The sequence below is a fragment of the Chroicocephalus ridibundus genome, chromosome 2 (genome assembly GCF_963924245.1).
Source record: "Chroicocephalus ridibundus chromosome 2, bChrRid1.1, whole genome shotgun sequence".
In the NCBI taxonomy this organism is placed as follows: domain Eukaryota; kingdom Metazoa; phylum Chordata; class Aves; order Charadriiformes; family Laridae; genus Chroicocephalus; species Chroicocephalus ridibundus.
In genome coordinates this window covers 49,660,259-49,683,728 of record NC_086285.1, presented here as the reverse complement: position 1 = coordinate 49,683,728, position 23,470 = coordinate 49,660,259, and the positions used below count along the sequence as shown (strand labels likewise).

At 39.8% G+C, this 23,470-nt stretch overlaps 1 protein-coding gene across 1 annotated transcript in view; it reads right to left on the bottom strand.

Moving 5' to 3' along the window:
* Positions 1-23,470, bottom strand: part of TRAK1 (trafficking kinesin protein 1) — a 109,447-nt gene that overhangs the window by 71,279 nt on the left and 14,698 nt on the right. The window contains exon 2 of the mRNA XM_063325380.1: positions 16,386-16,678. Within this exon, the coding sequence (XP_063181450.1) occupies positions 16,386-16,678 (293 nt within the window). The remainder of the gene's footprint in view (positions 1-16,385; positions 16,679-23,470) is intronic.

Genomic DNA, 23,470 nt, shown 5'->3' with positions numbered 1-23,470 from the left:
AGAAAAAGAAATCCAGGATTGCAATAGGAAACAGTGTCAGAGTTCACACCTAAGATGCACTGGTAAAGTTGGCTGAAAGAACTTTTAGGGAACCTTTTGACACTATCTCGACCTGCATTCTGTGTTATCAGTCCCTCATGTTCACAAATATATCAAGTTTGCACACAGTTTTAAAATGGATGCTGACAGCCATCAACAACTGCAAAAATGTTGCAATTTAAATTGGAGATTTAAATTTAGGACAAGAGGGAGCTGAGAAGTTTTAACACAGAAAATTCCAATTCGACATAAAAACTTTTTCACCATAAGGATGGTCAAACATGAGAACAGGGGCACAGAGAGCCTGGGAAATCTCCCATCTTTGGAAACATTGACAACTTGACTAAACAAGGCCATGAGCACTCACTTCAAAAGACCTGCTTTGGGTAGAAGTCATAACAGATGACTTCCAGCAGTACCTTCAAACCTACATTATTCTATAATGAAGAATTTTCTGTGCGTGTGAATACCCAAAACAGGCATGAATATTTCAAATATATACATCTTAATTACCATATAAAATTAACTACAATGTCTTGCTAAATAATTACTAAGAAAGAGAGCAACGCCTGGTATGTTTCCTGTAAATACTTAGTGCATCAACCTGCATTCCCATTTCCGTGCCAGGACCAAAAGAAAAGAATACCACAGCCCACCACCATCACCCCCACCCCCACACATACAGAATAAGAAAGAGCTATTTAAACCTATTTTGGAAGAGCAAGCACTAGGGAAGGTTGCTCCCATGCTGTGCAATGCAGCTCCATCTTTAACCAGTGCCCTAACTCTTGCAACTGTTGCTCAGAACCACTCCACAGTAAATAATGAAGACAGTCAAGGCCCTGAGTCCACCCATAGGCCTTTATTGCCCTGACCAAGCTCATCAAGGACCAGCACCCTCTGCCCAGTGGCCCAGGAGCTCCATTTAAAGACAAGTCCCCCTGTGTAGTTCTGTAGGGTAAGTCTGTGCCCAGTTCTGTCCCCTGCTGACACCGACTCATTGCCTGAACTTCCTGGATTGACTACAGGTCCACTCAGTGTCTGGTGTTTGTCTGATGATCACTGAAGAGTCAATTTTAAGCGTTACTGCCAGTACCTTTGCCCTGCTCAGGAACAAAGGGACTGGGCTCTGTCAACAGGGATCCTGCCCTTCCCATCCTGTGGTCACATTCAGCTGCTGGCAGAGCTGCTCTTGCTGCTGCTCCCTGACAAAGATTCCTATTTTCATAAGGTGCAGGACTGATGCAGACCTGCAATTCCACTGCAAGCTAGTGGAATTCACCTCTGTCAGAGGAGGGGAGGGGGGATGGTGAGTAACACATACTTTTCTATAGGCCATCAGTTACCTTTTGGGTTTTTTTTAAAAATCTTTTAATCCAGAAATTGCATTGTCATAAGCATCACCCCGAGCACTAAGGATGGCAAGAATGTTACTATTCTATCAGACAACAGGGCAGAGGATACAAAGATGAACTCAGAGTGCTAATCTCCTGCCTATATCCTTTACGGGATCCTATTGATTAAAACTAAAATCCATTTGGCAAAGTCGCGTTATACCTTATGGTTCAAGGAGCCTGCTATTATCGACCAGGAGGTATTCTCCTCTGTGTTCATCCAGGCTGTTCTGCTAACTGTTGTACATACGTAAGCGTTCTCCAAACCTCACTGTAGAAGCGTATGTGCAAATGTTGGTAGGATTAGGTACCCACATATGTAGCAATGCTATTTTTGTGGAGTTCCATGCAATGTGAGAGTCAGCCTGCACACGTCACTTTAAGAGGTCCTTGCAGCCCTCTTGGAGGACTAGTAACTTGCACAGAGAAACAAGACCTGTTTCCCATGTTTCCAAAGCTGAGAGGTAACCTGTAACTACAAATCTTTCGTCTTCCCTGACTGCCTTTGTAATTGCTGACAACATCCATCTTAGTGCCTGCAGCCATTTGAGTTCAGAAAAACCTTCTAAAAAACACATTGATCTCAACTAAACATTCAAAGATGTGTGTACATGCATACACATAGGGATTTTTTAATATATGAATAACTACATATAGGTATGTAGATATACTACACATATAAGTAGATATACATATAGATATACATCATTAGATTATCTAATTGCTCTCACTGTCAAAAATATGGGATTAATTTTTTTTTTTTGTTAGTGTTCTTTAGGGAGGCGGGGTTTGGCTGAAAAGTTAGTTTGCCTCTTGTGAAGAATGTAAGAGTCTGCACAGCCTGACTGAAGTGGTGGTCTTGGGAACAAGGAAATAAAAATGTTTTAAAAATTCAAACCTTTTAACTAGTATTTCAAAAGAAATTGGCTGACTTTATAGGTAGAAAAAGAAAGCTTCAGGCAAATAATTCAGTGCAGAGAAGTAAAATGGTTTGTTGTGTCATAAAAACTAGCAGAAAATGGAATGCAACAGAAGTTACCTACAAAATTTAGGAGGTAACAAACAGACAAAAAAAACAGACCCCACACATGAACACACACAAGAAACTCATAGTTTTATTGTGGAAATTAAATCCACCAGAATGTGAAGGACACACAGTAAATAAGTAAGAATTATAGTGGAATACAAGTCAACCAAGACAATTTCTCTGCTCTATCATATATCAAATCTTGAGTGTTTCTAAGCAATTCAAAAGGCCTAACAACTGGAAAATATATTAATAAGTAACTGGAAAGGCAACTTATTATGATGCTATTGTCATTAACTTCTATTGCGATTTTAAAATCTGTATACCAGCAGGAAATAGAGGCAGGCTCTGATGTAATTGCCTAATTAGAAAAACAGGACACTGTAATTACACTTGTGGATGACTAAATATTAGTTCACCATTTAAATCAGAGCAATATTGTCACTGCTACAATTACAGTCTTCCCCTTCACTTTTTCCTCCCCTCCCTTTTCTGAGGTGCAGGCACTTGTTATGAGAAGGTATGCTGACTAACACCATCCACTATCCTGAAACATCAGCTACATTTTACAGAAGACCCTGACTGTGCTTCCAGATAGTTGTTATGAATATTTCTGATTAAACTGCAAAGATACTATAAGTTAAATAAGTCCTCTACTCAGAATACCCAAGACATCATTCATGTTTTATGATCAAGTTAACTGAAGTCCAGCAGACATAAAGCTATTGCACTTCCTCTTGTCCTAAAAGGTACGTTCTTTTTACTGAGTTAAATATAACACCATAAGCCTAAGACAATTAGCTGATAACTAATAAAAGTGATATAACAAAATACAGTTGAACTATATCCTCAGAAGTTGCTCTGTTACAGATTTTGTCTAAGCCATTTTAAACTTGTAGTTTTCTGGACATCCTTGGCAAATAAAAACTTCTACAAGCAAATTACAAAAACTTAAATAGCTAAACAAATTATGAGCTCATGGTTCTTACTAAAGTGTGGGTCATTCCAGGCTCTGCTTTTGAAATAAAAGTTAAGAAAGATTTTCTAAGGCTCTTGCATACTGTAGAAGTCTGCAGCTTCCAGCACTTTCTAGAAATAGTTAGATATAACCAAAGAAAATTTGTTCATTCTTTTCCACACTATTTTTGCAAGTAACGCATTCCAGTGCTTTGCATTTCCAGTGCATGTACAAACACCCTCACCTCTTTTTGCTGCAAAATATATTCTTCCACACCCTATTACTCAGATGATTAAGTTCCTCAGTCTGCTTTACAGGAGTTTTTGACATTATTCCTCTGTATGTTTTCTAAATGAGATTAAACCAAATTCTTTCAGAGACTTTTTTTTTTTTTTCCCTCTGATGATTTTTTTTGCCTCATTTTCTAATCCACTCTTTCAACAAAGAAGATGCAAAACTGGGAAGAACACTCCCATTGAGTTCTCTTCAGCATTTTTTTCTTCCTATTTCAGTACCTCTTGGGTAATTATTAATTGATTACTTGTTAGCTCGTTCCATATCTTTTCGTACATTGGCATTTGACTCACTGGTGTATTTCCCCTTCTCTGAGCATCTTAAAACTCTCCACCACCTCCCTCCCATCTTAAAACAGCCACTAAAAGATCACCTGGTTGTTTCAAGTTGTTTACATTTCCTCAGAGGAATTTTTATTAGACTTGCTGATCTGGATATCTTTGATTATTTCATCCATTCCCTCTCATGTAGCCAACACCCCTATCTATTTGAAAAGCACAGTAAGTTAACTTTTCTTTGTAGAGATTGAATTGAAGGTGGGTTTGGGCGGTTTTTTGGTAAATTACCCGGGAAAGAAAGAAGCACAATTTTTAGGGCAGCCAAGTGAGGGTAAGAGTACACTTGGTTAATTTGGGATGCACACTTACACCCCTCCTCTGCTGACAGTGGGTGTGAGGTCTAAAACAATGGGAGCTGACTGTATCGAAGAGGCACAGCACCTCAGGGACTGACACTCCCCCTCTGTGCACATAACATCACCCAGATCACGAGACATTGTGCAGGGTGCTGTCACCCACTGCCGTTTTCATCTTGCACTCACTCAGCCATGCAATACATTAGGTCACTTTCCATACAGCGATAAACATATATTTAGCTGTCAGTGTTATGTGGATCGGAGGAACTATGCCAACGCCTCATGACCAAGCAATTCAACCTCAGTTGAGCTAACTTCAACCCAAGCTAAGTTCAACATGAACCACAGGCAGACAGATTTTAAGATCTCATTCTGAACATGGTCACCTAAAGCAGCTCACCTGTCAAACTCCATTTCCTACCAGGCTTTTGGGTTTTACTTGTTTACAGCCATGACTGAATAGTCATATCTTACTGTAGAAATGGAACTGAGCTTGACTGATAAACAAGGAGCACCTATTTCAGCAGCAACTTCACATAAAAGTAGTGATAAAAATCAGAGAAAAGAACCCAAAACAAAAAGAAGGGAAAAGGGGTTGAGGGGGAAAATGGGGATGGGGGGTACAGGACACAGATGGACACAGGACAAGACACACGATGGGGGACACAGGACCAACCAAAAAAAAACCTCAAACATATACAAAACACATGCACAGAGAAGACAAACCCTACAAATCTCAAAATCTGTCATTTGCAGGAGTTTTTAGAAACACAATATAACATAGCTAATAAGTAGAGTCACTGCATGGAACACAAAATATTTAGTTTGGATCTGTCTGAATTCTTTTGCAAACCAGCCACAATATTTATGGTTTTATTGGTTTGTTTTCAAGCAGAGGCTCTCTTTTCAAGGTTAAAAGGACTTCCAGGTCTCTACAGAACCTGCTGGCAGGAGATGCTGCCACCTGGTGTTAACAAGTGCCTTAATACCCAAACCCCCAAACCACCAATGACATTTTGTCAGCCAGTTTCTCATTTACAGCCCATTGCTGTAAATGAAGTAAAACAATTTCTCATAAACACAACCTTGCCATGAACCATGCTAGGGTCGGGGTGTGCTCAAGAAGGGAGAAGCCAGAACACACAAGTCAAGACAAGAAAGACCACAACAAAACTACGCAGAGACAGCATCATCCCCAGAGCACTGTGCTCCAGAGTTGTGGGCTTCATGGAGGCTAACACCTTGCAAACAGCTCAAAGCAGCTGTGCTACCCTGAAGTGCTTCCTCCGAAACAATTGCTGTACAGAAGCGGTGTGTCCAGCAGAACAACTACACTCCAGGTGTGACCTAGGGGAAGTGCTGATCTGGCTTGGCACCTTTCAAAACACAAGCTCTGGTCATCAGGTTGTATCCCTGATGATACACCCTCCCTGAACATCTTCCAGGGGACTCTGCTGCATTGCCACCCAGCAGCTTGTACTCATCCCACAGCCAGAAAGGGACAGCCTAAAGTCCCTAAAGTCTGGGACTGTCAGAAGGGACAGTTCTAACTGGGGTCCAGAATTACAAGTATTTCTTCAACATTATTTAACAATTACTCTACACATATACCTGTAATAGGCAAAACCCCAGAACTCACCATACTCCCATTCAATTTCAGTTCTAGGATGTCCAAAATATGGCTAATTATCTCCTTCTTAAACAAAAAAACAAACTAAACAGACCTCAGTAGTCACTCTCAGGCATATTCTTTCACTGCCCACAACAGAATTAAAACATGGTAACTTGTCACAAGCTTTTGAGGCAGGTGAGGAAAGGGAAGTACAGAAGAGAACAGTAACAAAATTAGATGAGAGAAACAGGGAAACTCCCTGGAGAAAGCAGGAAGAATGAAGAAGTCTACTACTTTAATTCACAGAGCCACCTACTCCTCTCCCTAGTTTTCAATTCTGTCCCATTTCCCACACACGTATTACGCTCCCCCTTGATACTTAGCTCTCTAAAGTTTAAAACAAAGAAACTTAAAAAAAAAAAAAAATCTTTGAAAATGGCCGGTCAATAAATAGTTTTTGAAAAAAGCACACAATACCTGAAAAGGGTCGGTTCCAGTGCTGGCTCCTTACTAGTTAAGTAAAAGGTAGGTTCTCTGGAGGACAGGCCTACCACATGGAGGCTAAAGTCCAGCCACATGTAACACAAGAAATTAAAGTTCATCAACTTGGGGCTATTTCATGCTAAATACGAGTGAATCTAGAGTGCTGATTTTGCTTCATGTGATGCATATACACACAAAGAACACAAATTGAAAGTCTGCATCCCTTCTCAGAAACCAAGGATCAGTAAGCACTTGGCAAATTTTCTATCCCTGTATGTAAAATGGCATAAAATTCTATAGTACATGTACCACCACACAAGAGAGCATTACATTTTCTACTATTTAAGTAGGAAGTGCCCTGTTTAAAATTCTCAGATTATTCAGTACCTCCCCCATTTTTAAAATTAAGAAATGTGCAACTCCATAATGCAAAAAGTCATCCCATGCCATTGAGCTGAGAAAATTCTGGAAACTCCTTCTGAGAAAAGTCACATAATCTAGCTTGACAACCAACCAAGAGAGGCCAAAACTACATCAGGATTCTCCTTTCTCAGCAGACCACAAGCCTAAAGCCTAATCATATTCCAGGGATGGTAGCAAGAAAGATGGGTCTTTCTCTAAATGCTTTTCCAGCAGATATTTCCTGGCTGCTTGTGGCAGCCCGATAGCCTCATTTGCCCAATGCTTTCTGTCCATTTAGACAATCATGGAATGGAGTAAAATAGTCGTTACCATTGTGAACAGATTTACACAAAACTGAAAAGCAGAACGGTAGATAAGAAAATTCAACCCTGCAATTTGGCTGCTAGCTAGTCTACTGAAAAGGGAAACATAGCCTGTAGTTATTCATTATTTGAGCTCCACAGACACATGCATTAAGTTCTAACTGGGGTCCAGAATTACAAGTATTTCTTCAACATTATTTAACAATTACTCTACACATATACCTATAGTAGGCAAAACCCCAGAACTCGCCGTATTCCTATTCAATTTCAGTTCTAGGATGACCAAAATATGGCTAATTATACTGAAGTCTTACAAATACTACTGCTGAACTCAGGACTGCACACACACAATACACGTGTATTTATGTAAAGTGTGTGATTAGCTTCTAGGGCAAAGAAAACTACTTCTAATAAAAAGAAAATTCCCCGTCCTCCCAACTCACTGACTTGCCCAAAGGGAAAGACAGCCTTAGCATCCTGCACATCAGAAGTTTCACTGCTGGCTGCAAAGTCAAACTGCTGGAAGAAAACCTCTTCAACAAGAAAGCTGTCCCATACCTTTAAAACTCAAGACTCCTCAAACAGCCATGGCAGCTTCTGTGACTTGACTGGCATGACAGGATTTTGGAATTGCAGGTCCTGCCACACCTCTAACCAAACCTATATTTAAGCAGTGGTTCTTCTGCCTCTAAACACAGAAAATACTGCACAAAATCCAATCTTCCATGGGAACATAAAAGACCCCTGCCAACCTCGGATATTCCCATTCTGGGCTGTCACAGTGAGGCTTCAGCTGACCTGTAACTCAGTACCGCCCACAGCACTTATTCTCTCCCACACATAGATCTCAACTGGGCTTCACACCTTGTGTAGGCAGGGCACCACAGGAAAGGCAAGGCAGTATTTATAGTAGCCAAGTGGGCACATTCAATCATGGCAAAGGAATTCTGGATGAGAAGTCCAGCCCATGGAGAAGAATGACGCACCCAAACAGGGATTCTCATCATCATCTCTATATAATATCATGTGTTAACTTCAGTTATCTGTCGTTTCATATTTTAATTCATATAAACATCTGCTTATAAGAGCAAGGATAGGAGCTGAAAGGAGAAAGACTTCCAAGAGTTTGCTTTTCTTCCCCTCTCACACCCTCTTTCCCCTAAACAAATCCAGCTTCATAACTGGAAAAGAAAGTTTCCCTTCTCCCCAAAAATTTTAAAGGATTTGTGCAAGGGTGGAGAATCTGCACAGAATGTAATCACAGTTCTTCCTTTGCTACAAAGGAGGACTGGTACGAAGGATCAGATTGTTCAATATTATCCAAAAGAATAACGTTGTGCAGGAAAAATCATTACATTGACCAGGCTGCCAGCTGAAGTGGAAGAAAAAATGCTGTTCCTTCAGTTCTGCCACAGCAGACACTGGCCAAGCCTGTCTGTGGAGTGGACAAGCCACAGAACTGTCTTCTCAGATAGGTCACTGGGCTCAGCCTACAGCTGCATTTTTGGGTACAGAGAGCACTAGTATTTCCAGCACATTACCTTCCTTGGTAGGAAATTCTACTTAAATTTGGCAATTGAAAGCATATTGAAGAAGTAAGCTGGGAGAAAACCTGGCTTAGCCAAACACGTCAAATAAAGATCCCGACAAAGCTGGGAATGTCTAAACTAACAAAGATAAAACCACTAGAAACTGCAGTTCCAATGTGAGGAATGTCCTTGTTTATTAGGTTAAAGTCTCCTTGCTTTGGTTTTATCCTACATACACATTCCTGCTGAGTATAAAAAGGTGAGACAGATCTTGGTGATAAGAGGCCATTAAACTATTAGGTCCCTACTGTACATTATGCCATAAATTTAAATGAATTTTGCTTCATTAGGGAAATGTTTCTCCCTGTAGATAAGTGTAGCCATATTCATGCTTTTATTTTTACATTAAACAGAAAATAAAAGGAAACTCCACCACCACAGCTATTCTTCTAGAGCAAGAACAAAAGCTATTCATGTATCAAATGCATGCTGGCAACGCTCTGTTCAACAGCAGTAAGAATAAACACATTCATTAATGACTAGAATCTTCCAGCTGCCAAGACAGACTGAGAATGTCTCAAAAATCCATTGATAGATCACTGAGTACGGAAAAGCCTGAAAAGCAATTGTCCTGCTTTTGCTTGTTGTTCAGCCCAACTACAAAATGTGCCAGCCCCTAAACAATGGCTGTCAATGAATCTTTAGAATCACAAGCAAAACATAATTCTCATGTAGCTTGCTCTTTACAGATGTTGACTTTAAAAGGGAAAATTTGTTGATTCGTGATGGACACATACATTGAGGGAGAAAGGTAAAGCTGCACTCATTTAGCATGTTATGGAGGTGAATTATGGAATAAAAGTATTTGTACATATTTAAATACATCAATAATCAAGCGTAGCTTTTTAGTCTTCCAGTACTAAAGTGCACCGCAACAGGAAAACAAAAAACATAAAATGAAAAAACACCCTGAAAAATTCACCAGCCATCTGCCTTCAGGAGTTCCTTCTCCAAAGAACAAACCCAGAACACTGATGAATACTTGCTGCTCTCATTCTGTCCTACCCCAAATAAAGTAGACATTTAGGAATGACAAGTGTTTCCCTAGACAAGGGAAATCTAGAAACAAATTTAAAAGATGTCCCACTGAACTTCAGCAATTCCCACAGTTGATTTTACAGTGATTCTAGAATTGACAGTTTACACTAAAAACCATACACTCCTCTTCCTAGTACGATATAAGTAAGCAAGAGGGCTGGATAAGAAGCATAGCAGTAGCAGCAGAATTCTGCTTAGAGAAATAAAAAATAAAAAAAAAAATAAATCACAAAAACACCCCACCAAACAAAAAAAAATCCACCAAAACACAAAAATATATTATTTGAAAGAAAAAAAAAAGTATGCCTGGGATACAGACTAAGAGGTAGCATTAACAACCTGTCACAGGAGAGGAATCAGGAAAAACACTAAGTTATTGGCAAAGGGTAAGAACTGGAAAATAATGGATGGGAAGCAGCGGGGGGAAGAAGCAGCTGTGTGAAGTTGACTGAGAATCCACCAAAGCCATCCAGAAAATTCAGAGGCAACGATGCAGCAGGCATGGACAATAAGATCATTTTGTTAGAGTACGCTGTACAGAACTAAAGTCAGACTCATAGAATAGTTCCAGTCATGCTGTGGGAGCTATCTCATTTTAATAGGACTAGCATTTCTGGCATACTTTAGAGAAAGAAAGAGTGCTCAGAATTTAGCAATAGCTGCTTATTGGAAGTGGCAGGAAAGAAGAGCGAGAAGAGACCACAGTTAGATCAAGCTTACTGGATGAAACTGGTGACAGTAATAGCAAAGTAAATGGACTGAGGTAAGAGCCCATGTTTTCAAGCTTTTAAAGAAAAGACTGCAAAAGCTTGGAGAGGAGAAGGCTGGGATGTGAAAATGACGGAGGTTTTTCAAAATGGGAATGAAGAACAGTTTCACCAAACCCTGCATAACTATAAAAACAAATACTGGCAGAAACCAGTGGGAGACTGGTTTAAGTACCGCTGCACACAGCCAGCAAAAACCATGAACTTGCATGGTAACACAATCAGCAGATTCAGAAAGGTTTTCAACAAAGTCACGGACAAGGTCCAACACTAAGTAGACACTAAAAGAACAAGGCACGGACGTATCCTCTATATCCCTGCATTACGGGGGTACTTCTGCTAAGAATAAACTACTGAGAGTGGCTGCGCACGTGCTCTCCATATCCAGCCTCTGCTGTTGCTGGAGTCAGAAACACAGTCCTGAGCCAGCTGGTCCAACCCAGGAGATCATTTCTCATGTTCTTCATTTGAGTTCCAGCTCCACCAAGCAGTATCTTACACCTCTTCTCTCATACCAACAAAACTGAGAAAAACATGGAAGTACCACCCCAAAAAAGGAACTGAAAAAGAAGTAAGTGCTAGAGCAAGTTTATGCCATGTAGGGAACAACCACTAAAAGAGAAAGGTAACCACAACAGAACTCAGAGAGGTTCCAATAGAGGGAAGCCATTCAAAGCTGTTATTACTTTATCAATACTTTTGTAACCATTTAGTGCTTAGAGGACAACCACCCAGCCTGTAACAGGTATCAAGCACAACCAGAGCAATCTGTTCAATATTCTCAGAATACCAAGCACGCAAGATGTGGCGGTATCTCATGCACCCAAAGCAGGACAGCCGCAACTACAGTGTTTTCTACTGTAAAGCATTCTAGCAAAAACCTGTATTACCAAAATCCTTAAGGAGTTACCTTGGGACAGTCACGTTTCATCAGACTTGGAACAGAAAGAAAAGAAATTCAGCCTTTCAAACAAAAACATGAACTTAGAATGGGATGGTGGAACTGGAATGGAAATTCTATAGGCCATAGGCACACCCTTTAAAATTGACTGCACGAAAAAATAGTCAGAATTACACTGGTTATCTGTGGGATCAGTCAGCCATCAAAATTGGCTGAGGTTGGCACAAAGAGTGGTAACATTTGATGGTAGAAAACAGTAGTTCTGGTTCATATAAGAACATAATTAAAGCCTGAATAAAGATAGAGGTGGGATAAAAAAAAACAGAGAAAACTTTCTGCACCTGAATATCTTTGTTTCTAGGAGATTATGTGAGGCTTGAGAGCAAGAAAAAGTTGTTTTTTCTGGATGTTATGACTACCCATCATTGCAGTAAGGTAGAAGTTACACTATCTGCAAGGTCAAAAAATACCAGTTCCTCTCAGAGATACCTCCCAGCTGAGAGAAAAAAAAATTCCATGGTTTGACCCATCCAGTGATGTAACTTTGTGTTTTCTTTAAAAAAAAAAAAAAAAAAAACAAAAAAAAAACAAAAAACAAACAAACAAACAAAAAAACACAAAACGTAAAACAAAAAAAATACAAAACAAAAAAAACCCTTTGTGTTAATTACAAACAAAATAAGACACAAAACACGTTATCACCACAAAGATTTCCCAAAAACCCTCAGGGAATTGCCCAGAACAGGACAGCCAGAAAACACATTCCTACATGCATTCAGAAAGAGTAATTGGTACAGTGAACAAGTGAATCATGCAAACTAATGAAGGAGCTAGGCAATTTAAATCACAGTCCATTCATTCTCTCATTTTTCAGAGAAGCATGAAGGAAACCTAGGTGGCATATTAAGCAGTTAGCTCTTGAATTACAAAATATATCATGCCAAAATGATTGCCAATAGCAAGTCTTCAGACATGAGAAAACAGACTGAAAGCTAACTTACTGAAGATGGCTAACGATACTGTGTTGCACGTGTTTTAAGAGAAACAAAGGGAAAAAAGAAAGAAACCAAACCCCAAAACCTCTGGCAGGCAGACATCCATCACAAGAGTAAATCTAAACTTCAGTGGTGTTTCAGACTTCCATCCCCACTGTACTCTCCATTTCCAGAAGGACAGGATTTGTCTGACAGCAGTTGATGGACAAGGAAAAAAGGCAATCAGACTAAGAGGCTTTTATAATTCACAAAATTGGACTATTGAGCAACTTAGTAATGCTACGCTTCATCATGTCAAGATGACAGCCCTTCCTGCTCTACAAAAAAATGAGATGGTGGGTGTTCGACAGAGAAGGAAGCCCCCAGACCCCAGTTGCCATTTCCATCAATGCCTGACGGGAAGTAGCCAGGTCTGCACTGCAATTAACAGGAAAGACATGGACACCTTGAAAAGCCCTTCGATTCCCTTTCTAGCAAGAGGGACACTAGATGGTGCTACATCCGTATTCCTATCTTCCTCAGATGAATGGTTGCAGAAAGAAAAAGAAAAGTCCAAAGGAAAAAACAACCGTGACAAAATGGTGCCCCACACATGTAGTGGCAGCTTGACACTCCATGTCACACGGTGCTGCCCCACTCTCCACCAACCTCAGGACCCAAGTCTCCTCCTGCCCATTTACCTGCAGGAGCTCCACAAGTGACAGCTGTAGAAACTCTGTTAAGTCAGGCTACATTGAATTTGTCTATTAAATCTTACTAATAAAAGCCAAAATTAAGTAATAATTACAAAAAAAAAAATCTACTACAGCAGTTACTGAACCCATTTTCAGGTTTACTACTATTAGTTTTTAGAAAATACATGCTCTACCAGTAACTTTTTTTTTTAATTACATCTCTTAAAACACTCACAAATAACTTTTTTTCTTTTTTTAAATAAATTGATTGTCCTATTTCATTTGCCCTTCTATCCTCAAATTAGCACCGATTCAGAAGCATCTACTTGCACAGGCGTTGCACTTCAGTTGTGGCAACTATGAGTTTTGGATTGCTTTACTATTAAATTCAATGGGAAAGTAGTTGTCTTTTAAGGTGCTGTCCCCCACTCAGAGATAACACTGGCTTAAAGAAACTTTTCACCTCACTGGTTTTTGTCACCCAGGCCCACTTCTGCAATGCTCATTCCCTTGGTTATGCCAACGTAACTGCTTTTAGGCCACACTGTAGAACAGATCAGAGGTGCGACTTAGCTAAAAAAATAACCCTCATCTCCCCTCTGCCACAAAAGCCAGGGAGGGATTCTATCCAGACCAGTTGCTTAAAATACCTCCAGTTGCACTCCCACAGAAATCTGCACAAGCACAATTCTGGGGTGGTTTGGGGACAGGAAATGTTTAAGCCAACCCTGTATCCAGGAAAACATGCTCAGCACAATCAGAATGTGCAATCCACCCTCGTCTACATTACATCTGCTCTCAGGTCCCAGATAGGAAAAACTGTGCTGCTGACAGAACACCAGAGTGCCTCTACTTCCAGCAAATAGAAAGGGGGGGAAGAAAACAGTAAGAATTTTAAATTCTCTGAACACCAATGTCCCTCTTGAAAGCTAAAAAGCAAAATGTGCACATCATATAATTTGTTCTTAGGCTTAAGTTGTATCAGAGTCAACTCCAATTACATTACCATTAGGTGGTTACGTTTCAGAAGGCATCGCCACACAGCACTGTGACTCAGTTTCCCAGTTTTTTCTTAACTGTTCAAACCCTTATTTGCAAGAACTTTTGCAGATGACTTTTACAATAAGCCCTAGGTGTTAGTCTTAGACTAAAAGAAAATAGATTACTCTGATTGATGAATTTGAACATGTCTGCCTTAGGATGAGTCAAGGCTTGGCATCAGAAGAATAATTATGGTATATGCAGACTTGATAAGAGCAATTTCTTTCCCACTAAATAGCTTACAAGTGTAAATAGTGCTAACCTGTCAGTCAGACCTACACAAAGGCTTCATGTTAAAGCCTCCTACAACCCTTATTCCTCTGCTTGTTTCAAGAGTATACACTGCATACCAGCAAGTACCACTCACAAAGCAGAGATTTTACAAAGGAAGTACGAGACCAATTCCTAACTCCCCGTCTGTGCCCTTTGACACCTTTAAAAAGCACAGCAAAGAGAGCCACCACTATTTCTACTGCAAGTCTTACCATGTTGTCTCTAGGCTACAAACAGCACAGATTTCCTGCACCAGAACAGATAATTCATAAAAAAAGCATTATAGAAGCAATCAGTAAACCACGCTTGGCTGACAACTAAGCAAGAAGAAAGAGATTTGGAAACTACATCAAGCTTGAAAGAATGTAAGGTAGAAAGACATGCACTGGCCTCCATTTAACAAAAACTACTTTTAAAAATCAAAAAAGTAAGACAGAGTTTGTCTTGCCTTTTAAGGAACCAAAATCAAGAAGGCATTTTGATTCACGGAAGCTGGTTGTCTGGACTTGGAGTCAGAAACAGAAAACTATAATATCTTCCTGTTAACAGGGGAGGGAGGGGTGGGGAGAAAGGACACAGATAACAGAACAACTTGCAAGAAAGATCTTCTACAAGGGGCCTGGAAAACAGTTATGCTACCAGGAATGCACCTAGATAACAAAAGTTTCCAGTCTACCTACCAAGCAAACACCTAGAGGGCAGTCAGAAGAGCAACCCATTGATAAACAAGTTCTAAACCCATGAATACAAGGGAGGAGGGATGGGGGGTTAGTTTCTGTTAACAAAACATTTATTTTATGTAGAAGCATACCCAACTGAAACTGACTTCAGTGTTAATCCTGCTGCTTGTCTTCTCAAGGGCATAGGGATAGACATGCAGACCATCTCTTCCCTTCTTTCTATCTTGTTTTTTCAGAATACCAACCCTTAGTAACTACACAGCAGTTGGGCTGAGCTAAGTTAAGGCATACTACAAAAGTATCTGTTGACGGTCACCATTAACTAATTCTCTGACCTACAGACAATTCTAGAAATGGTTGGAAGTAACTGAGGATAAAAGGTGTCTGGCAGTCAATTAGATATATTTTTCTCAGCCCTCTCATTTGTCCCTCCCGAAAACTCAGCTGACTTCTCAAACATTCCCAAAAGACCTTGGAACTGGCAAGGTCACTTCAAGCTAAAAGAAGCTTCACAGCTCAGCCAACAAACCATGCATTTGAAATGGAAACTGTCTGTCATTTCATAACCATATCCATGACTAAACTGAGTTACAGTGATTATTCAAACACAAAAAAATTGGGCCAGCTGACCACATCACTAAAAATCTAATTCTATTTAAAATACCACACTTAAACACATATTCCATTTATTTGTATGAACTCTATGATAAAAAGTCATTTAACCTTTCATGCAAGAATGCAGAAGAAGCTGTTCCTTACACATTAGTTCTGGAACTATAAAAGTTGATGTGACAAAAATGGAATGGTTTTAAGAAGCAAAAAGATGTACAGTCAAAACTTGTTATGTACTGTTTCTCCCATCCCCTTCTTCCACAAAGCACTTCTTGTATCAACATAAAAATCTAAGTTATGTTGAACATGAGGACAACCATTCCATAATTTTAAGCTGCAATATTTCCATCCCCTCGTTCCTGACTTTCAGTTGGTTTATTTTCCAAACAACCTTCAAATGGTTCAATTTCCCAGTCATAAAAGTATAGTATCCTTGTTTAGTCAAGCCTATTTGCAAGAACCTTAAACCTTACAAAGTGCTTTCATTGAAAAACGCAGATGCTTGTGAAATCACTTCTTAAACAAGAAAAATTGCACAGAACAGCAGTAGCGTTGTCCGTGAACCAGGTATCTCCACCAACAGCTTAAGAACAGAAGTTTAACTATACATTTCCATATTCTTCCCAAGATAAAAGATTTGACTGCTTACCAGTAATGGTGCAGGCATCTCTGTACTCTCTGCAGTCTGGCACATCATCTTCCACTGCTTCACTTACATAGTGCTCTTCATGAATGCCTGTGTCACAGGCTAGGACTGCATGATTCGACAGCTCCGAAGGAGGCACAGTGGCGGCCAAAGTGCAGTCGTGCAAAGCTGTGGCGTCCAGCTTGGCAGGTTTCACAGGGTTGTACAAACTGCCATCAGGGGGACCAGCACTGGAGACTGGGTCTGGCTGGCAGAAACAGAACTCTTTCTCTTTGCTAAAGTTGGCTTCAGGAAGTCTGCAACACACAAAAGAAACAAACTTTCAATTCAAGCCATTCCAAACGGCTTAAGTCAGAATAGGTGATCTTCTTTTCCTTAAAGATTAGTTTAAACGTGACGAATTCAGCAAATACTAAAAACCAGTCTTCACAAAGCAGTTGCCTATCTTTGCACCGTCACGTAGGAAACTGGTATTCCTTGTACAGTGTTATTAACTAATGGCTGATTAAACATCCAGATTTTTGCCTAACCCAACTTGATGTAAGCATAGTCCACCCACCTTGGCTCATTTAGACCTTCTCAACCTTCTGGGAGTAAACTTCAGAGAAATCTTGCAAAGTTGTAACACTGTACCGGCACCATCTTTTCTTAGCCTGTTTTTCCCTTTCACCACAGGCATAAGAACAGCAAAGAAATTATCTCCCCCTCTCAGAGGAGGACTTGTTTACACAGAAATCAGAACACCACAACCGGAAAACGGATGGGCAATATTAACTCTGGGGAAATAAAAACCTCCTGATATGCAGAATGACATTTCATCAAGTCTACCTCAATTCCATACACTTGAATTTATGCATGGTATCACCTAACCTGGAAATAGTTCTCATATTGAGAGGCTCAAAATCTGTATTTTGTAATAGTCATAATAGCTAAAGGAACAGATCAAATGATAAATTTATGACACCCATACTCTCGTACAAATGGTACTCTACTGTGGCAGCTGCAGAAAGTTTCACTCGAGAGCTTAAACAGAAAATCTTATGGTTACCCCCAAAAGAGCATCCATTATTCCTGTGCTATCACAGTACATACTGAAAAGAACAATGGGGTCACTTGTAATGATTATTTTTAAAATGGTCCCCTTTCAAGTGGATCTTTAGGAATAAGAAGAGGGAGATTACTGATATTAGAAATTAGTTGTTCAAATGAAGTTGGAATCAAAATGCAAATCATTGCTTTCCCCTCTGCATTGAGGTTAGAAACACCTTAAGTTATAAACAACAAAATACACTGGAAACGCATAGACTGGCTGATTAAAAGGCTCCATTTTTTCCTAGTTGCTACCGCGCATCTGTGAATCACATTTGTTTTGGGAAACTGTTAGATAAGTCTGTTGTTATGAACAAGGGCACGTCTGGGAGTAAGTAACTGAAAGTATTAACAGGACTCCTCGTCTCTTCTTGCCCTCCTCCCCATGCCCTGCCTTAGCAACTACAGGAAACCAGCGACATAACAACACTGCCAAATGAAACAGCACTGATAACCAAAGTGTGATTTGTGTGTAAAAAAACTTCAAGTGAGTTTTGGGAATCAGAGATCTGGTAACCTTTCTGGACACACTGACATTCAACATCTGACATACCTGATCACCTTTACTCATTTACCACTTTATCTCCCAGACGCTTCTCACCAAAAACACTTTTGGCCATAACATTGCAAGTTGCATTACAAGTTTGTGTTGAATGAGTTTCACCTCTCCCCCTTCACCCAGTTCAACATGCACCCCAGTGAGGTACCGTGGAACAAGTTCTCCCCCTCATAAACTACCCTGGATCCAACAGCTTCTGCCTTGTCACTGTTAAGAACAAGTAAATACAGAGACACATTCAGAAACAAAAAGTCATTCCCACTCTTCTTTCACACAAGCTGTTTTAGGGTTGGCACTTACAGAAACCATAAACAAGCGGAGCTTGAAAAAGCAAACAAGCAACAAAAACCACTTCCCTCAAAATCCACAGTAGTCAGTTTGCCTGGTCTGCTGCAGAAACTCATGTAAGATCTGCATGAGAAAATAAAGTTCTGGATAAGGGAAGAGAATTTGCCTTAATCTTAAAACCTTGTATCAAGAAGGGAACAAAGCACGCATAAATGTGTATGCCCTCTCCCTTTGACTTATTTAATATCCTCAATTTCAACACAGTGGAAAAATGCTGTTCAGACTCTGTCTATCAAACCCATAGAGGCACTGTTTGCACGGCAAATATTATCACCTAATCCAGGGGCACATACTTTTCCTTTAAACTTTCATCTCAATCTTCCTATTGCAGAAAAGAAAAACAAATTACAGTTGAGCAATATTTACCAGATCACCAAAACAGCCATGAAGAGAAACAGACGTTGTAGCTACTATGCCCATGAAATATGAAACATTAATATTATTCTTCAGTCAGTCACACCTATAGATACAGTATTCATAACAAGAAAATGATACAAATTGTTATTGCAGTGTTTCATGTTTACTCCTTCTGACATCCAAATAAATACACAATGTGTAAGTCAGATTATGACTTTTCTTAATGAAAATTCAATGCATTTCATTCTTTGTACTGTGCATGTCAACAGCAGCCCGTGCACAGGATTTAAATAACTCTTCTACCTAATATGACATAACTCAGATTTTGTCACAGTGAGCTGTATTGCATCATTACTACCACTCTAAATACAATGACAGTTTGGGGCCAATAAATACTTTTTTTTAGGTCCAGGTCTGTTTAATTTGGAATGTCTGAACTTAATTTTTCAGTGTAAAACTCTTTGCAGAAAAAGCACAATTCCCTTATCATCTAAGGGAATGGTTTTCAACCAGGCCATTTTCTTCTCAAAAAAAAAAAAAACAACCCACCCTTATTTGCACACTGTTTGTTAAAGGCACTCATTCAAAACTTTCACTGTATAAGAGCAATGACACAAGTACAAAGACTTGCTCCTGCACTCTTCCTCTGTACAAAACCCAGATTTTGGTCTAACCCAATAAATGCTTAAAATATGGCGCCTGCACGATTACTATCCGAAGAGCTTAAATTCTATATACACACCAAACACCATTGTCATCTAATAGTACATCTACACAATTGTTCAGACTATGTGGTGTAACTAAGACTTAACTAAGAAGTACAATGGGTATTAATTGCAGGGTACCTGTGGCAGCCCACATTCCAAAAGCCAAATTATAATTGAGCTGTGGTTAGCCAGCACTGCACTCCACCTTAAAAAAAAAAGTTATCCAGCTGTAAGTACCCAGGCAAAGCAGTTCAAGGCTAACACATATTTACATCAGACGACAGCCAAGATTTGAGGGGTTTGAGGTAAAGAAAAAAAAATCTCCACATCAGCCAGCCATTTCCGGGTTCTGGCCGTTAAAAAATGACTTCATTGTTTGTTTGCAGTGTGTTTTGGAGGAAGGGGGTTGAGTTTCATACACCGCATATTTCATACAAATGCAAATAAAATAAACCACTTGCTGCTTCACAACCATTTGAGACAAAGTTCTTCTGCATTCAGGATTAAACACAGTTTAACTCTCAATCTAAAGACACGAATGAGTTAAAGTAATCCTCGCTTCCGCGAAAGCGGCAAGAGACATGGAGCTATTCAGCCATGTGCCTTCCCAGAGCCCAGCAATGACAATAAATACATTTGTAACCTTGTAACATTATTCCCATCACCATCTTGGATTTCAGCAACAGCAATTCACTGTAGTCTCAAAAGGGCTGGGACTCCTACAAATAACTTGCCACCCCAGAGTCACAGGCTGCACACTATGGTGATTACTAACCTTCGAACAATTTTTAGTTATTTATCTAGCTCAGATTTTGTGCTTCAAATAACACTTTTATTCAGCAGTCAAAAGTGGCGGCTTGACTGCTGCAAACACCTGCAAGTTTAAAGAAATATTTCCTTAAAAGAGGAGAAAAATATCTTTCTAGTGCTTCCAACTAAAATCTTCCCCTTTCTTCCACGTCATCCTCTTGCTAGGCATAGTCTCATACTTAATTTAACTATTTGGTTTAGACCAGCAGCACAGTTCTGAAGCAAAACCATTTACTGTGAGACAGCTGGTTTTTCAGAACAACTTTGGTGCCCATGAACAATCAATTCCCCTTTGAGTAAGAGAACCTGAAAACTCTTCTCCAAGATGCACTTCAAATGCAACCTGCTGCCAAACAGGGACATGAGACCTCAAATAACCCTGTGGGCTTCATCACTGCAAGGTCATCTGGCACATACCTATGACATTTTCTCCTTCAGAAAGCTTCAAACTGCACAGGTAAGTGGGACATTCAGCCTAAGGTGACAAGCTAAATCTAACCTAAAGTGACCCACCCAAACCAGTAATGAAGATTTAAGTAGCTTCAGTGCCAACAACTTTGATCTACTCATCCATCCCTACTGACCAAATTATTTGCTAATTTAGACAGAACCTCAGGGTACCAAGGGACAGAGAGCACTTTCCACTCTTAGCATCTGCCTGGAGCTACAGGGCTCTGATCCTGTATTCTCATTTACTGATTTACTAATTCTCATTTACTAACTGATGGTTAAATACTTCAGAGGGTTTCAGGGTGCGCAAATTCCCTCCTTTAATGTACTTGCAAGAGTCCCACCAAACATGTTCTTCCCTGATTTGTACATTACTTGGTAAGTCCACTAACCTCTGTTTTACTAAGTCTGCTAAGTTTTACTAAGCTCTTTAAGAAGAGCCCTCAAGCTTTGATATTGACATGAAAAAACATTTTTCAGATGCAAAATGCCCCATGTAGACACTGGAGCAAATCAAAGCCAGTTTATATGTCTGTCTAATCTGTGAAACAGATTAACATGCTGGCCTACCCTCTGTAATTCAGGTACTTCAGCCTTCAGTCTGTGTTTTGCAAAACCATCACTGAATTGACCAAAGCAACTTAATAAGACTTGCTTCAAGCATTCAACTTGCTTATTTCTTTACTAATTCACCTTTTGCATCTACAAACGTTTGCATTTTTTTTAAATTTAAAACCAATTTGTTCACTGAGCGGGTGGGCTCAAAAGCCAGTCAAAATGCCTACATAGATTTAAACACTTTGTCAGACCATAAAAAAAACAACCATTTGCAACAGGTCTGGCTTTTACTCACACACACATATATACTATCACTAAACTGTATAAAGACTTCAGTATAAAGACTGAATTTGATCCCAAATAATTTACTGAGTTGTTTTAATCTTGTCTTGTATTGTATACCCTCTTGTAAACCATAGGGTTCTGGCTTTTAAATACGCAGAATGCTAGCTGCTTAGTTAAATCTCTAGCTAGGGAGACATAAACAGTCAAAGTGTAATAGATGAACGACAGAATGTGACAAGCCGTTTATTTACCTTCAAACACTTTACATATAACATGAGAAATGCTGTACTTGTTTTTAAGAGATCCATTATTTTACCAGCAAATTAAAGGGACAGGCATCTTGGACCCTTATCCAAAGTTTTAATTACCCTGGAGGAAACACTGCCTCACCTTCTTAACAGTGCGTTTGTATCCCGTGACCCAGGCAGTCACACCAAAGCCATCTGCTATCTCAACATCACACAGACCCTTTTACTCAAGCCTTATGTTACATTTAAACTACATTCCATGTTTTGTTTTGGTTTTTTTTCCTTCATAGTGGGGTTAAGAACTCTTTGGCCAAATGCAATCTTCAGAGAAATATCAACACCCAGTGGTTACTTCACGTGCTATGAAGGACCTTCTCAGGTATGCCTCTCAAAAAAGGGGCTTTTCTGCCTATGAGACCATTAAAGAATATTTTCAAGCTAAAGATTTGAAGGGTTTCTAGAATCACTTTTTACAAAGCCTCATCACCAACAAGTATTAAGCAGATGAAAGCATCCAAAACCAGAACAATACCTGGCTAGTTGCCCATGGCATGGCAAAGTCATTTAGACTAAAAAATTCACCACCAGAGAACAAAAGCCAGAATAGCTGCAGCAATAACCAAAAAAATGCTTAAATGAGAGTATAAACATGTAAAGCATAAAACCTTACTCTCAAGGTCCCCAAAGCTGCTGCTGTGACCTTGTTTGGCCTTGTTTGACCATTAACTCATCAATCAAGCCAGAGTCATGTTTTCTCAAAAAGCAATGCAAATCAAAACATCGCAAATAGAAAGCACAATAAAAGAAAAAAAAAAGAAAATAAAAGAAAAGAAAGAAAAACACCCCACTGTTCTCCACAAACCAGTTTCTCACCCACTAGGATTTGGCCTTCAAAAGGAGCCCATCAGTCTCTTCTCCCCTCAGGCCAAGGGAGAGTGGAAGCATACTGTAAGACAAGCCCTGGCTTTGACCTTCGCAGCTGTGAGCGCCTTTATGTAATGCTGCCCCTCTCCCCTCTGAAGTTCCTTCAGGCAAATATTGCAAGGTTCTATAAATAGTTCTTCCTTGTGTAAGCCTCACATTACACTGGCAGCTTTTTACAGCTCCTTCTCCTTTTATTTGATGTAAGCCACTGAATTTGCCCTCCTCCATGAACAAATAAAACTGAAAACAGTTAAAAAATTAGCACATTCCGTTTCCTGCAATACATCACACTACAGGCTGAGAGATCTACGTTAGACATGCTGCGTACCTGTCTTGGAAAGGGAAAGCTGTTTGACCACCATCACTAGTCCAGAGCGTATGAGAAACTGTACATGCAGTCAAAGGAGGAATGCATCAGGTAACAAAACAAAGCTCAGAGGTAGAGCAATGCAAACTATAAACACCTCAGACATGTACTTCTCTTCACACCCATGCACGTGCAAGGTGCTCACTGAGGTAGATCAATACAAGACTGGCATGGTTCAATACTTGCTGAAGAGAAGGAAAGGATCGAATGACTTAACAAAACAACCCAAAAGACCCAAGAAAATCCATCAAATCATTTGTGATTAGACTGCTGTTGTATTTAGCATGTATGAACTCCTGCCTCATACACAGCCAATACACAAGCTAAACTACACGAACATCAGCTTAAGTACATTAGCAGGTATGCTGCCTACCAGCATATCTCCC